Source organism: Chroicocephalus ridibundus, chromosome 3, assembly GCF_963924245.1.
Source record: "Chroicocephalus ridibundus chromosome 3, bChrRid1.1, whole genome shotgun sequence".
NCBI classification, from domain to species: Eukaryota; Metazoa; Chordata; class Aves; order Charadriiformes; family Laridae; genus Chroicocephalus; species Chroicocephalus ridibundus.
Window position 1 is genome coordinate 24567201 of NC_086286.1, and position 14637 is coordinate 24581837.

Here is a 14637-nt window from a genome sequence, read left to right on the forward strand (position 1 = left end):
TGAGTGGCAATGAAATTTTGCACAAATGCTTTTTGTTCTTGAAAATTATGTCTAATAAATCTTGCATGTGTGTCTTGCTTAATTCTGCCTATTTAAAAATTGAAATATGAAACACATAATTTATATGCAGAAGTAGTGAGGCATGGTTTTGATACTTTGAAGTAGCATTAAAATACACAGCACTGTCCTGGTTTCAGCTGGGATAGAGTTAATTTTCTTCCTAGCAGCTGCTGTGTTTTGGATTTAGTATGAGAATAATGTTGATAATGTGTATTGATTTGGTTGTTGCTAAGTAATGTTTATATGAAATCAAGGACTCTTTCAGTTTCCCATAGAAGCTGAGAGGGAGCATAGACAGGACAAGCTGGCCAAAGGAATATTCCATACCATAGACGTCATGCTCAGTATATAAATGGGGGTTGGCCAGGGGACAGGGATCCACGATCGCTGCTTGGGACAGGCTGGGCAGTCGATCATCTGGTTTTGAGAACAAGTATATTGCATCATTTCACTTTGTATATTCTTTTACCATTATTATTATTTTTTCTCTTCCATTACAATTCTATTAAACTGTCTTTATCTCAGCCCATGAGTTTTGGGTTTGGTTTTTTTTTTCCCTCTTCTCCCTACCCTATCAGCGTTGGGGGGGGGGGGAGGGGGGGGGAAGCGGAATAAGGAAATCTTTCCATGTCTTATGAAGATATTTTCTGATCCTTCTGTAAGCTACTTGGTTTGTATAAAAGAACATGTTTTAAAACACGCATAATAATTTCTTTTTGGTTGCCAGTGCATTTATGAGCTATGTTTAAGATGAGATTTTCAGTCTTGTCTTACTTTTGACTTTAAATCCAGGTATTTAAATACTAAATCTATAACTATGGTCAGCAAAAATAACCAGCTTTGTGGTATAATGCAGTATAATTCTCAATTGCATGATACTGTCAGTTTTCATTTAAAATCAACTTTTTCAAAACTTATTTCTAAATGAACTTAATCAGATTAACTTCATTTAGTCACATCTGTTCGTGATTGTTTTCCCCTTTTACTAGCCATACAAATCATGAAATTAAGCTAATTATATACCATTATCAGCTGCAAAGAACTAGTTTCACAGTTTTATACCTTTTAATTCCCTGCAGGAGATTTAGGCTTGTTTTTTGTTAATATGTAAAGTGCAGTAACTTAAATGGATTTCCCCGCTGTTATTGCCAAAGGATTAACTAGTTTATTATTGTTTTTCACTATTGTAAATTGGTTTTAAAACATTACGTTTTATGTAGTTTCATTGATGGCAACACTTGTCACGCTATTGAGAAACATTTTCCAAATAAACCCGCTATATACAAGTAATTGTTATATAGCTATAAAGCAAAAGAAATAATTGTCCTGTCAGAGTGTTTATTGATGGTAACATCTGATTTTTATGTTCTCTGCTCCTCCCTCTTTTTTGGGGGGATACTGCCCTCACGCAGGTGATGATGAGCAGAGTGATTGGTTTCATGAAAATGAATCTGGTGGAGCATGTGGAATTACAGGGGTCATTCCGTGGTGGGAACAAGAAGACTCTACAGAACTGGAGAGAGAATTGCCTGATCCAGTCTTTGAAAGTATATTAACTGGTACTTTCCCTCTTATGTCCCGTTCAGGGAGAAGAGGTAAGTAGTAATCAAGCAAATGCAAACTGTAGAATCACTTGGGTACAGTAGAGAGATATCTGTGGGTTATACAAAATATGTAAAATGTTGACAAGATCTTGGAGTTACCACTTTGTTTCCATGAACTATTTCATTTTTAAGGTATCATTAGAGAGAAATAATTTTTAAAAAGCCAATGATTAGAAAAGCCAGAAAGTGACTCATTTTGATAGCCTACTCCTTTATTTGTTGTCTCAGTGTTTGCAATGAGAATTATTAAGTGGTATTTAAAATATTTAAATATCTTTACATTCCATTTTGTTGATAATCTTTAGAATTCTGTATAAGTTCATTAATTCAAAGGCTGGAAAGACTAGTGTGACCATCTGTTTTGCTTTGCTTTATGGTTGAGCCATATTGTTTGTAGACAAGTGGGAAGGGTTCCTTTAGAGTGAGGATTGAGATTGTAACTGAGAAAACGTCAAATCTTTTTCTCCTTTGAAATACTTTAAACTGTGGATCCAATGGTAAGTTGTACCAGTGTTAGATTGCATTTACAGCCAGGAACCCACTCTGTTCTAAAGTTCAAAGATGTCAGACCTCAACTTGCTGCCAGAGAATTTTGCCTCTGCCACAAGGATCTCCTTTCATATTCAAATACAGATCTCTTACGTTAGCAGTGGTCAAATCACTTTTAAACTAGTCTGCACACTGAATGTATCGAATTGTTTTGAGAGGCTTATTTTCTAGATGCTTGGAATTGTTTCTAAGGGCTTAGTCTCTGTATATTCAGCAGATTTAACATTTTCTACTACTAATGAAGTTGTAAGTGAAGCAAAAATCACTTTCCTCCTGTATTTCAGTATGCTCTGCTTATGCAGCCAACTGTGCGTAGAACCAGGATGGCAGTAAGAATATCTACAGAAATGTTCTTCCCATTCTGTGCTCTTTGTTTCCATCAGTACAATGTTTGACAATATTAAGATGTTGTTGTTTAACTGAAGTCAGATTGATAGATTGGTATGTATTGGTGAATTGTATCGGTTATATGGTATAAGAAATATTCTTAAATCAATTTGTATTTCTTTCTTGTAGGTTTCCAGAGTAGATTTAGTCATCTTCATGGAATGCCAGCAAGAAACATAAAAAAGGCTTCAGGAAACCAGAATGCATTGGTAGGTGCTTTTATTATTGTGAGCTAGTGTGCACTGTTCTTAGAGGTGTTTTTTTTTTTTTTAAAAAAACATATTCCCCTCATGCCTGTCTCCTAATGTTGTAGATGGGTAATGGAATGGTAAGACTACAGTGCCACTGTTCCCTGATATTGTGTGTTTACTTCTTTTAATAGAGAGACTCCTCCTACTGCAATTCTGTTGTAATGGAATATTTGTGTGTACTTGAATGTCAGAAACAGTCTGATACTCGTTTTCAGTACTTATTTTTAACTGAGTGAATGAAAAGGTTTGGGAAAGGGGGACATTATTTAACACTTTCAGTATATATATCTTATGTCTATACAGAAAAAAAAAAATGTTTCTCTCCTCTCACAATGAAAATCAAACCAAAGTTATTTTAAGTTTTTCCGATATTGAAACCATTCTAGGATGGATTATGATACAATTCTGATTGATTTATTTTATTATGTGGGGGTTTTTTTCTCCCAAAAGTCTGGTCTGCAAAATCTGTCCTTATTCTCTTTTGTTTGGTTGACTTCAGTGTGGTCAGCGGAAAGGGTTTATACAAAAAATTTGAAGCAAGTTAGTGACGCTCCTGTCACAGACATCATGTGTTCCTTTGGACTGAGTCTGTTACAAGGCTGTGACTACAAATGAGAGATGTTTGGGGTTTTTAGTGCCTTCAGCTCTAGGAGCAATGTTTATGAGTGAAGGAAAAAAAATACAACTGTCCTTGCATTTTTGTACAATCTAATAATTGGATTTTCCTACAGCTTTTTTCTAAAACAAGATTCTAATGAATTTTTAAGAGTTTGTTCACTGGAGGAGGGCATGAGGAGAAGAGAGACTTGAATTAAAATCTTAAAATGTATTCATTGTAGTGCAGTCTATTCCTTCCTTATCAGAATAGTGTTTGGAAGAAAAGGAGAATGTGGGAGACTCTTTGTCAGTGTGTAATAAAAATATCCCAGCACAATAAATACTGTAAGATCAATGTTCTTTATTATTTGAGTACATTAAATGTTTTCAAATTTCAATTTGCCTAAACAAAATAAGATGCTTCTGAGAAATGTAAGATCTATTATATGTGGGGAGAATAGAATGGAATTGTTAGAAATTTAACTCGTTTTGAAGAGGGAAGGTTTTTATAATTGAAGTCCCTGTCCAATAATTGCCATTTGGAGATGAATAAGACGCTTTAAAACCTTGGCCTGTGATCTCTGCTGTTAGTGGTCATGAATTAGATGAATGCTATCTAGTTCTTGGTTTCCTATCTACCTATTTTTATTTTTGGTTCAGTGCTTGCTTGAGCATATCTGGGATTTGTAGCCCATTTTCTGGGCTTATTGCAATTTCACTCTGGTATTTTATAGGAGCTATTATAACTGATAGGTTAGCTTCATGGTATTGATGATACATGGCTTAACTACCCTAAAAACTGCCTTTTCCTCTAAATTGTAAAAAGGTGATTAAATTTCAATTGATGAAGATATACTGTGAATGCGTATATATAATAAAAAATCCTAATGTTTATTTTCTGCTACGCTTTCTGGATTGTCCTTAGGAGCCCATTTTGTCTTCCAGTCATGATATCTCATATATAAAGATGGTATCATAGTTCCCTTTAGAACAAAAATGCAAGCTGATCTACTAAAGACTGATAATTCAGTTACCTCCAGTTATTAAATATATCATTTACATAGTGTTGTGAAACAAAGATGACATGTGAACGTACCTTCTAAGCCACTATATTTAGGCAGGAGTGCATATATAGAATGGATGTGCAGTTGGCTCTGTAGCTGCAGTTTTCTGACCTTCTTAATGACTATTTATGTTTGTGGGCACATCTGCTGCATCCGTCTTTGCAAATGTAGCTCTATAAGCCAGAGCTCATGTGCTTTCTTCTGTCAGTGATTGCTTCTTAAAGAAAATCTTTTTTAGACACTTCAATCCAATGACAAAAAAAAGTCATTTAATACCTGTGACATCTGATAAGACAGAACAAGAAGTAATTACTGCTATTAGATGGTAACAGCGAAGAAGAGCAAGAATGCTTTTAGAGAGATTAATATCCTGAGGAAAGAACACTGCAGACTCAACTCATTGAACAGAGTTGTGGTATGGCTTAATTCGTTTTTAACAGCAAGGAGCCTGATGTCTGCATCACTGCCTTTACACAGACTTTTAAGGGAGACAAAGTAAAACATAGGGTTTCCTACTGAGATACACTCCCTAAAAGGCACGCATTATATCCTGTATTCAGTCTAAGGATGTGTAGCTTGTATCTAGGGAACATAAGAATATAGTCAGACCTTTGTATACAGGCAATGTGTGTTTAAACTTTTTTGGAAAGTTTAGTTGAAGGTCCACAATTATAGCAGCTAGTGAAGCCTTGAAGAGATTGTAAGTTTAGGGAAGGCAGAATTAATAGCTATGATAATGCCTTGATATATCATCATCCTCTGTCAAAAAGTGTTTAGTGACCAACTGTTTCTGTGTTTTCTTCTAAGAGACACATCAGACTAAGAGTGTGATTATTACTTGCTATATAATGAGCAAACTGCCAGCTTACATCATTTTTATACCATGGTTTCTGGAAGCAGTGGTATGGGTCTTTCTGTCATCAAGCGTACTGCCTTTGAGTCAAAACTTTTCTAATGATCTTGCAACACTGGACAAGCAAGAGAAATAAAAACCTAGCATGTAAATACTATGAAAATCCTTGCCTGTCCAAAGTGCAGGTTGAATGAGTTGACATACAGCAGATGACAACTGAAGAAGCTGAGCAAGAACATTGGGGAAAAAAAAGAATTCATCAGAACTGGCTTACATCCTTTGGATTATCCAATTTACTTGATAGGCACATTTTTTAAGGAATCCATAATTAAATGATTTGTCAGATATGTATTTTGACGTACAATTATAATGCTGGCTTGTCATGTCTTCACTACTTGTTTTGTGGCAGCATCATTTGTAAAAAAACTTTATTTGCAAAGAAATAGAAAACCATGTGGCTTTTCTAATACACTATGCTTTTGATCCCTCCTGTGTCAAGTTGCTAGTAGCAACTTTGTAATTATAATCAGAACCATGATAGGTGTACTATCATACCATACAGGTATTTAATGTACTCTTTTAATAAAGTATATTGCATGAAATCATATTGTGCTTGGTTGAATTCTGCAGCTGTATGTGACCTGATCAACTATTCCCAACCCCTGCGTTCTTCTCTGTAAGGCAAAAGTTTCACAATTGAGAAGTAGTGTTCTACGAATGAAACGTTGATTTCTTAAAAGGAAAGCTTTTTTGGTCCTGTCTTTTTCCTGTATGTGTTTATTGACTTTTATGTCATTTTTCTAGTACTGTCATTTATCTGTTCTTTCCAACAAATTACATGTGAAACTTTGGTATTTAGCAGAATAAAATCAGAAATATAATATTTTAGATGCATTGGAAATGTGAAGGTTCATTTCTATGATGTAGAATACTAGATGAACTCCTTACTTTCAATGGTTAAGGCCACCATGCTTTTCTCGGGTGGGTTCCTGGGGAGATCACAAAAGCCCTAATTAAAGAAAATAAGAGTTAATAATTATAGTTAGTATAAATAGAACATGACTACTTTTTTGTTCCTCTCAAAATGTTTTGTCCAACTTAGTACTCAATGACTGAAAAATTTCACTTTTGTTTACAACTCCATACAAATAAGTGAAGGTTTTAAAAATCAGTGCTGCTGTCTTAGCTGTTCCTTGTGTGGTTCTAGATACAGTTGCTTCCCTGAGACAGGGAGAGACATTGTAGGGTTTTAATTGAGGATTCTTACATGTCATCTCTTCCTGCCTGGATTCTCTGTCTGGGCTGGAAGCTGGGAAGAGATTTCACTGGGATAAAAAGAGCAAAACACATGGCGAATAAAATGGGTGCTTTCTTTCAACTCTGCCAGTTTTTTCATCCACTACCTTTATGTCATGGGTTTTGATTTCATGATATTAAAGACAGCCTATTTTAAGTCTTGCACTGCTGGCATTGTTTTTTTCTTTTTGCACAGCTGTACTATTGAGCTTGACTATACATAGTTCTAATTATTCAAAAAGTATGTAGAGAATGAAAGCTACATTTCAGAGACCTGTTATCTGAAGTAGTCTGGGGAGTTCTGTCAAATTCTGTGTCTTCTTCAAAAGTTCCAAGATAAAAGAGCTTCTTTCAAAAAATTGTTGTCAGATAACTACTCCTCTATTGATGTGAAGAGAAAAGATGTATTGGGCATTTATGCTTTGTGTTAACTGCTTTCAAAATGTAAAATCAAATTAAACATTTCTGTGTCTAAGTACTTTCTAACTGAAGAAACACCCAGGTGTTTTCAGGGATTTTTTTTTATTGTTCTCAACATTTTGGAAATTGAGTGAAAAGGGTATTGGACAAGAAACCTTGTTACAGATCTATGGAATGTTTCCTTAAAGAGTAAGTTGGGCATTGTTTTTACAGTATTGGTCAGAAGCGTCTTTATAGATGCCCTTCAACTTTTGGAAAAATCCTACTTCTCAAGTTTAAAGTTAATTTGGTGTTGTGGAGAATTGTTTTACTCTGGATGTGTGACATACAGTTGGATAAAACACAATTCAGTTTCACTGAGGTGCATGAAATAATTTATCTGTGAGTTTTCAATTATTTTCTTTAGTTAATGACTCTTGTTATTAGTCTCTAGGTCAAACTCTGTGGAAATATCAGTGGTATTAGACGATGTCTGATAAGAAAACTAAACTCTTGTTGGATTCCAGACTTTCTCTCATTCAAGATCAGGAACGTTAGGCCTCTGTGTCTGAGGATGACATTTTGAAACCTTACGCTGCTAAAACCATGAGTGATTTTTCCTTTAAGTGGTTGTAAGGTTAGGGGCTTTGGGTTTTCGTAGTGGGCATTTTATTAAGATTTCCTGTTATCAAATATATTTTCAGGTATTTAAAACATTGCTTGCTGTGCTTTTCCTTTTTCTTTTTTAAATTTTTTCCTTGTTTGTGATCGTCATGAATTTATATCTGCTTATGCAAAATGTAGTGAATTAGTCATGCTCTTTTAATCCCCACTTTAGCTAACTCGGTACCTTAGTTTTACAACGGAGGGAGAAACTTCCTTGAGCAGAGTGGGTGGTTTCCTGCACTCATGTGCTTCCCAATGATAGGATAGGCCTTTTTTTTTTTTTTTTTTTTTTTTTTCCAGATAGAAAAATTCAGGTTGTTAGCAGAGGAGGTGCTGCTGTGATGGCAGTTTAGGCCCTACCTTTGATTCTTCCAGTGTTCAGTCACTATTGGCAAACATGCTACAATTTTCCCAAGGAATTAATGAAATGGCACTCTTCTACACTTCAGAACTTAGTCATGTTGAAATGGCTTTATTTTATGAGAAAACAAAAGGGACAAAAAAAAAAAGCTTCTATCAGATTTCAAAACTCCATTATAAAGAATGTGGGTTTCAAAAAGGGGATGTAAGTATTGCGGATGACATTACCTCTGTTCATGTATCTAACATTTTTTTGGGAACCGCTTACTGTTCTTACACCTACTACGTATTTTGCATAGTGAAGAGGGTCTTTTTTCCACAAATTAATTTTCAAGTGCACTTTTGCTAAAGCTTTTACTTATACTGATGCAAGCTTAATATAATTTGTTCCACGGAAGCACCTGATGGAAGAGTAAAAGCTGCTTAGTGATAGCTTAGCATACTACATCAAAAGAATCATAATTATACCTGTACCATCTTTCATAGTAAGTCAGCATTTTTCAAAGCGGTTCCCATCACTGGTAGTACCAATGGTAGTACCCATACTTAAGGCAGAGCATTAGAATTAGTAGGTCGGCTTTGTCAGTGTAGTTGTCATTGTTGCAAAATATTTTGAATTCTACCTATCCTTTATGAGACCTGAAAGGTTTAATAAAGTCTGCCTTACAACCTGTGTTTGTTTTAACCAACAGTGACCTTTTTTTTTGGGGGTGTGTGTGTCACTTGTAATTGTCTAATGAATATCTATGATCAACTTGGTGTCATCAAACCAGTAAACAAGCACAAATAGTACCACAGCATTTTTGTCTCATTCGAAGCTGCAGTTCATTAGCCAAAAAGGAGTTACAGGTAACTCAAATACCTAATGTTTGGATTTCAACAAATATAAGTTTGGTCAGGTTCGTTATTAGTTCTGTTACCTCAGTGTAAAAACCCTTCTGCCATAATTAAAATAGCTAGAGAAATACTCATCTGGTTTGTAGTAGTTGTAAGGGGACTAACTGGTGAAGGTAAGCATGTGATTCTCTTATTCTTTTCTTCTATAGCACCTATCTTGTAAATTAGAGTGTATAGTCTTGAATTGTGTCTTAGGTTCATTCTTACAGAATGTATGCCTATCAAGAAAAAAAAAATAGTTTAAATGCATCAGGTGATTAATAGCTTGTAGAGGTAACAATTGTACTGTATTGACAAAATGAAGATGTTGCCTAGGTATAAGCACTGAAACAGATACTCTGTTTGAGCAACAGAGCTTGCAATGGTTTTTCTTGGTATTTCACCTGCTGTGGTAATCAAAGCATACCTTTACAATATCAAAGATTAACTTTTGTCTAGCTAAAGTGAATGTGGTGACTTAGTCTCTTTTCTTGGGCTTTCACTTCAAGTATAGTGTCAAAACCAGCATCCCACTTCAGCGAAATAGTTGCCTCCAGCATTAGTCTCAGAAATGCCAAACATGCTCCTTATTTTTTAAATGCATCGTGTGGTTTATTCGTGGTGACAAGGGCTATGAACTGTTAGTCTGAGCAGCGTTCCTTGTAATTCACCTTAACCCAACTGCTCAAATGATAGTCATTTGCATTTTCACTTAAGTTTACTTTTAAACCAGGGTAAGGAGCATAATGATATCCCTTTTATTCTTCAGGCAGTGTCTGTTTTGAAAACACTTCTAATACAGTTCTACAGCACTACTCACAGACAATAATAGTTTTAAAAAACCTCTGACTTCAAAATACAAGGCAGCATAATTATTCTTCTTGTTTTCTGCTGCTTATCATGAAAAAATCCCACACTCTGGTGTCTGGCTGCATGAAACGTGTCCTCTGCAGACACTTGGAATTTGCTTGTTTTGACTTCCTAAGTCCATATTGGTTCTTTAATCTTTTATGTTTTAGTGCAATTCTAATGGAAATAATTTTACTTTAAATATAACTGGGTTTAGTATCTTTTCTGCAAAAATTTCACTCAATTGCGTTTCTTCCAGAAACTTCTTAATGCCTCAATAGCAGCATTTTGAAGAATTAATGGTAAAACAGCAGCATCTTTTATCCAGAGTCAAGTTAGGAGTTGTATTTCCTTGTATTGAGCTTCTTGGAGGAGTTGATCATGTAATGCTGAGAATAGACAGAAAATCATGTGTAATGGGCAAGGAACACACACACAGATACTGTGGCTTAGCTGATGGGCAGCATCTCATTTATGCTGTAGTGACATCATAAATGTCAAGTAAATTGGGACAGTGATTTCAGCTAACGCATTATTCAGCGTTTTTTTAACTGAAAGCAAAGACAACATCAGATACAGCTCCTAAACTGTTGAAAGTTTCTTGCTAATTCAAACCATAATAACTCGTTCACATGGTAGACTTTCCACTCCAAAGGAAACTGTCTTTTTGCCTAGAATACGTGGTGTGGGAGAACGAGGGCTACTGATGGACAGAATAACTTGAAAGCAGTCCATCTGTTTTTTCAGTTGCATTTCATATGGTGGCCATCCATTGGGAAAACAGTGGCACTTTAGATCTCTGCCTTTCTCTAGGCATCTAGATTAAGCCTATTAATAGCGACCTTCTAGATTTGTTCTGAGACACAGTTTATACTCAGATGTAGTCATTTGTTTGCTAGAACAAACAGTAAAGCTGTTCTAGCTTTACTTTGTGTAATACATATTTTAAAAAATTCTTGTCTGAAAAGTCATTTAGCAGCTTATCTTTCAAATAAGGCAAAGATGAGGAATTAAAATGTTTGAATTTTCTTGATTTATAACAAAAGCAAAAATACAAACTTCAACTTGAAACGTTGGGTTTTCTTTCTATATATACAGTCTGAGTTCATATGGCTTGTACGCAGAGTAAGAGTCAGCTGTAAAAATAGTGCATTAAACTGGTTCTTTAGTGTCCTCTCCAGCAATTTGTCATGGAGATTCATATATCAAATAACTTCAAAATACAGCACAGAAAATAAAGTAGCAAACACACATGATGCATTGTGTTGAAATTGAATTGCCCAAGAAAATTATTCTGCTGCTTTTGCAATGTGAGATATAATATGGGAATGAAGAGGTACTTCTCTGCCATTCTGTTTGATTGCTGTGACTTTAGTTAGTCAGATGTAAAGACAACATTCTAGAACCTGTTAAAAATAACCATGAAGAAGTAGAGCAAACTGCAGTTGTTGTAGCCTTACATACCCGTGACTTAGCTGGAAAATGACATTTTTGTTAGCATTTTTTTTCTTGAAATAAGAAAATCAAAAACGCATATTGAGAGCATAGTTTTCAGGAGAGAAGAAAGTACTCGGAACTTCTCAGGGACTGCCTTTTCTTGTAGTTATCACATGGTTTTACAGCAAGTAAACATGTAACTGAATGCAGAGGAGACACTTTTTATTTTTACAGAACTGTAGTCTTGTTTAGTGTGTTTCTGAGAGATTTTCAAATTGAATGAGTTCCAGAAGTGAATACTTTCTCAGACATGTTTATCCAATACCAGAGTCTGCAATGCTAACTTTAAATAAATGGTAATAAGCAATCATAGAATGGAAAGGTCATTTCCTAAAGGTAATCAGTAAGTTAATAGTGCTGCGAGGTGAGTCACAGAAAAATTCGAAGTTTCTTCTGTTTAGTGGTCTCTTGATGTTGTGGAAATCCCCGTGTATAGGGTTGGTATGCTTTTTTCAAAAGCATAGTGATCTTTCTAGTTTGTGTCTACTTTAAACCATTTGTCTAATTACTGCATTACATATTGTATATTGGAATAAAGAGGACAACAAGAAAAGGTTTGTTGACATCAGCACTTTCAACTGGAGTGGTTCAAGAGACTGTTGGTCCTTGCCTTTTGATTACTGTCCCTTCATTTAGGAAATAGCTGCTTTTTTAGGTTCTTTTCCAAGTGAAGCACAAACCATTGACTGATCAAGTGAACCCTTTCAGTCCAACAGTTGTGATAACTTCAAAATCTGTTCCACTCAGGCTCTTTGTCGTGGTTTAGCCCCAGCCAGCTGGTAGGACTCTGCAGCCGCTGGCACAGTTGTCCTCCTTCCCACAGAAGGGCAGGGAGAAAAGGAGGGGAAATGGGGGGGAAAAAACCCAAGCCCTTGTAGTTTGAGATAAAGACAATTTAATAGAACAATAATAGAAAAGGAAAATAACAATAACAATAATGACACAAGTCACTTGCTGTGACTCACCCTGTGAATTGTCACTATCCTGAGCAGTGTTAGTGGATTCCTGCCCCCGCCCCAGCCAACCTCCATTTATATACCCAGCATGAAGTCTATGGTAGGGAATATTCCATTGGCCATTTGGTTGTTCTGTCCGTACTCCTCCTCAGCTTCTATGGGAAGCTGAAAAGAGTCCTTGAAAAGCATAAACAATGCTTAGCAACAATTAAACCAATACGCACTGGTGACATTCCTTTCACAGCAATCACTAGAAAGGAAATTATCTCTGTCCCGGTTGAAACCAGGACACCCTTGCAATTCGATTCAGCAAACTCTGACATGCTTCTGATGATCTGATTTTTGTTGTTGCTTGTTTTTCCTTTCCTCGCTGTTAACTTCAGGTAGTCCCTCATTTGACAGGTAATTTTAAAACCTGCATTCACAAGCGTGAGAATAACTCTCTTATTCTGTTGTTTCTCTGCCTTGACTTAGCAGTCCTGTAGATTATGGTTTTAAAGGTCAAGCAAGTAACTTATCCTAGTTCAGAGAACTGAAAATTGTTTATTTAAGCAGTCATTTTCTTACTGCTAGCTGATTGCCAAGTTCTGTTGCAACTGTCCTGCTATAGATATATTTTTCTGAACACTTGTGAAATTAACTTTTAAGCGATTAGATGAAATGTGCCCCATTTCCCCTTCTCTGTGACCCCTTCCTGTTGGATTGCTTGGTTCTAAAAGACTTATTTTACAAAGAACTAAACAGATAGATACAGTAGGTTTATAGTAGATTGCATTTTTATTCTCTATTAGAATATAGTTCAAACTGGAGAAAAAGAAACCTTTTTTCTGTTTTATGTTACATCGTGTTTTGAAATGCATATGGCAATTGAGATACTGTTGCCGTATTGCTTTCTCTCTTTTGTGTGTTTTAAAAATCTGGAATCTAATCATTGGTGTAGGTCTAAGGCAATTTGTAGTACCTAGCATAACTTTAAGAACACTGCCTGTTAGAAGTTATGATAAGACAACTTTCCCATGCGTAAAATATAGCACTTAAGCAAAATATAGGAAATGACTGCATAAAAATGAGGGGGGGGGTCTTTGCATAAATAAAACTAGCATTTCAGTGTTAAGTTGGGCATAAGTATTTTAAAATATATTGTTATCCCCTCTTCAGAGAACAGAACATTTAACTATATTTTGTCAGATTATTGAGAATAAACTATGTAATAGTCACATCATATATTGTATATAAAAGCTCTGAAGGATTTATTAAAGCTTTCTTTGTACACAAGCTGGTATCTTTATAAAATTAATTCCCCTATATCAGTGATGTATATACATATTTTCTTTAGGGTTTAATGTGATTTTGTTTGTTTGTTTGTTTCAGGAAACATTTACATAGGATGTTTTACTGATTCTTACATTAAATATTACTAGAATGTGGAAAATGTTTCAAAAATATTTGGGGCTTGATGGATTAGTTCTCTTCAAAGGGAAACAAAACACTAAATATTTCTAATCCTGCATTATTTACCGCATGGGTGGTTAAATGCTACTTTAAGCCCCATAAAATTAAAAGGGAGAAATCTGCCAACTGTAGCAGGAATTGGATTTAGGAAGAGTAGTACAGAGCCAAAATATTGCTACAGAATTAAATGTCAAAAATCTTCTTTAATAGTAGATATATAGTTCACAGTGCCTGGTTATGATTAATACATTTAATCTAAATCACTGAAAGTTGCTCTCTCCTTTTCCATAAAATACAATAGGACACAAATCAGTTTTACTGTAGGTGGATAACAATTGGAAAATAATGCATCTTCCCGCCCAATAAATTGTCAGTTATACCTTTTAACTAAAATCGATTCATCTTTCCAAAATTTATTACAATTTCTAATAATAAATCTTTTCAAATGTTTATTCATTTGCTTTTTGATACATTTGTGCCACTTTTGCTATGGTCTAATGTTTTTTCTTTTGATTCATTGTAAATTAGAAAATCTATTTTGAGTCAATTTTCTAGTTAAGAAGTTAAAATCTATAACCTAGCCATTTTTTCATAGTCTCCTTTGCACATTTTAATACCCTTGAACTTAGATACAATCCAGTAAATTCTGATCAGAAGGTGATTAAAAGACTTTTCACGGCAACTTCTTCACTGAGGGCCAGATTCATAAAACAAGTAGGTATGAGATTGTTAGCTGGTTTTCTCCTGCACATCTTCCTGATTCAAAGAGGAAGATTGAAACAATTATAGCAAACGAACAGATACACAGGTTTTGGCCAAAGATTTTTAGTACAGACAGTCAGAATAGCCCTTTTGAATTAGAATCCAGCTGTGACCATGTAGGGTGTGACCAAAGCCTCCTTTTGTTGTCCCTTTATAGCA

At 35.2% G+C, this 14637-nt stretch overlaps 1 protein-coding gene across 1 annotated transcript in view; it reads left to right on the forward strand.

Annotated features, from left to right (window-relative positions):
* GPATCH2 (G-patch domain containing 2) overlaps positions 1 to 14637 on the forward strand; it is a 130172-nt gene that overhangs the window by 22230 nt on the left and 93305 nt on the right. Inside the window, exons 4-5 of the mRNA XM_063328430.1 lie at positions 1473 to 1655; positions 2730 to 2809. Coding sequence (XP_063184500.1) covers positions 1473 to 1655; positions 2730 to 2809 — 263 coding nt within the window. The remainder of the gene's footprint in view (positions 1 to 1472; positions 1656 to 2729; positions 2810 to 14637) is intronic.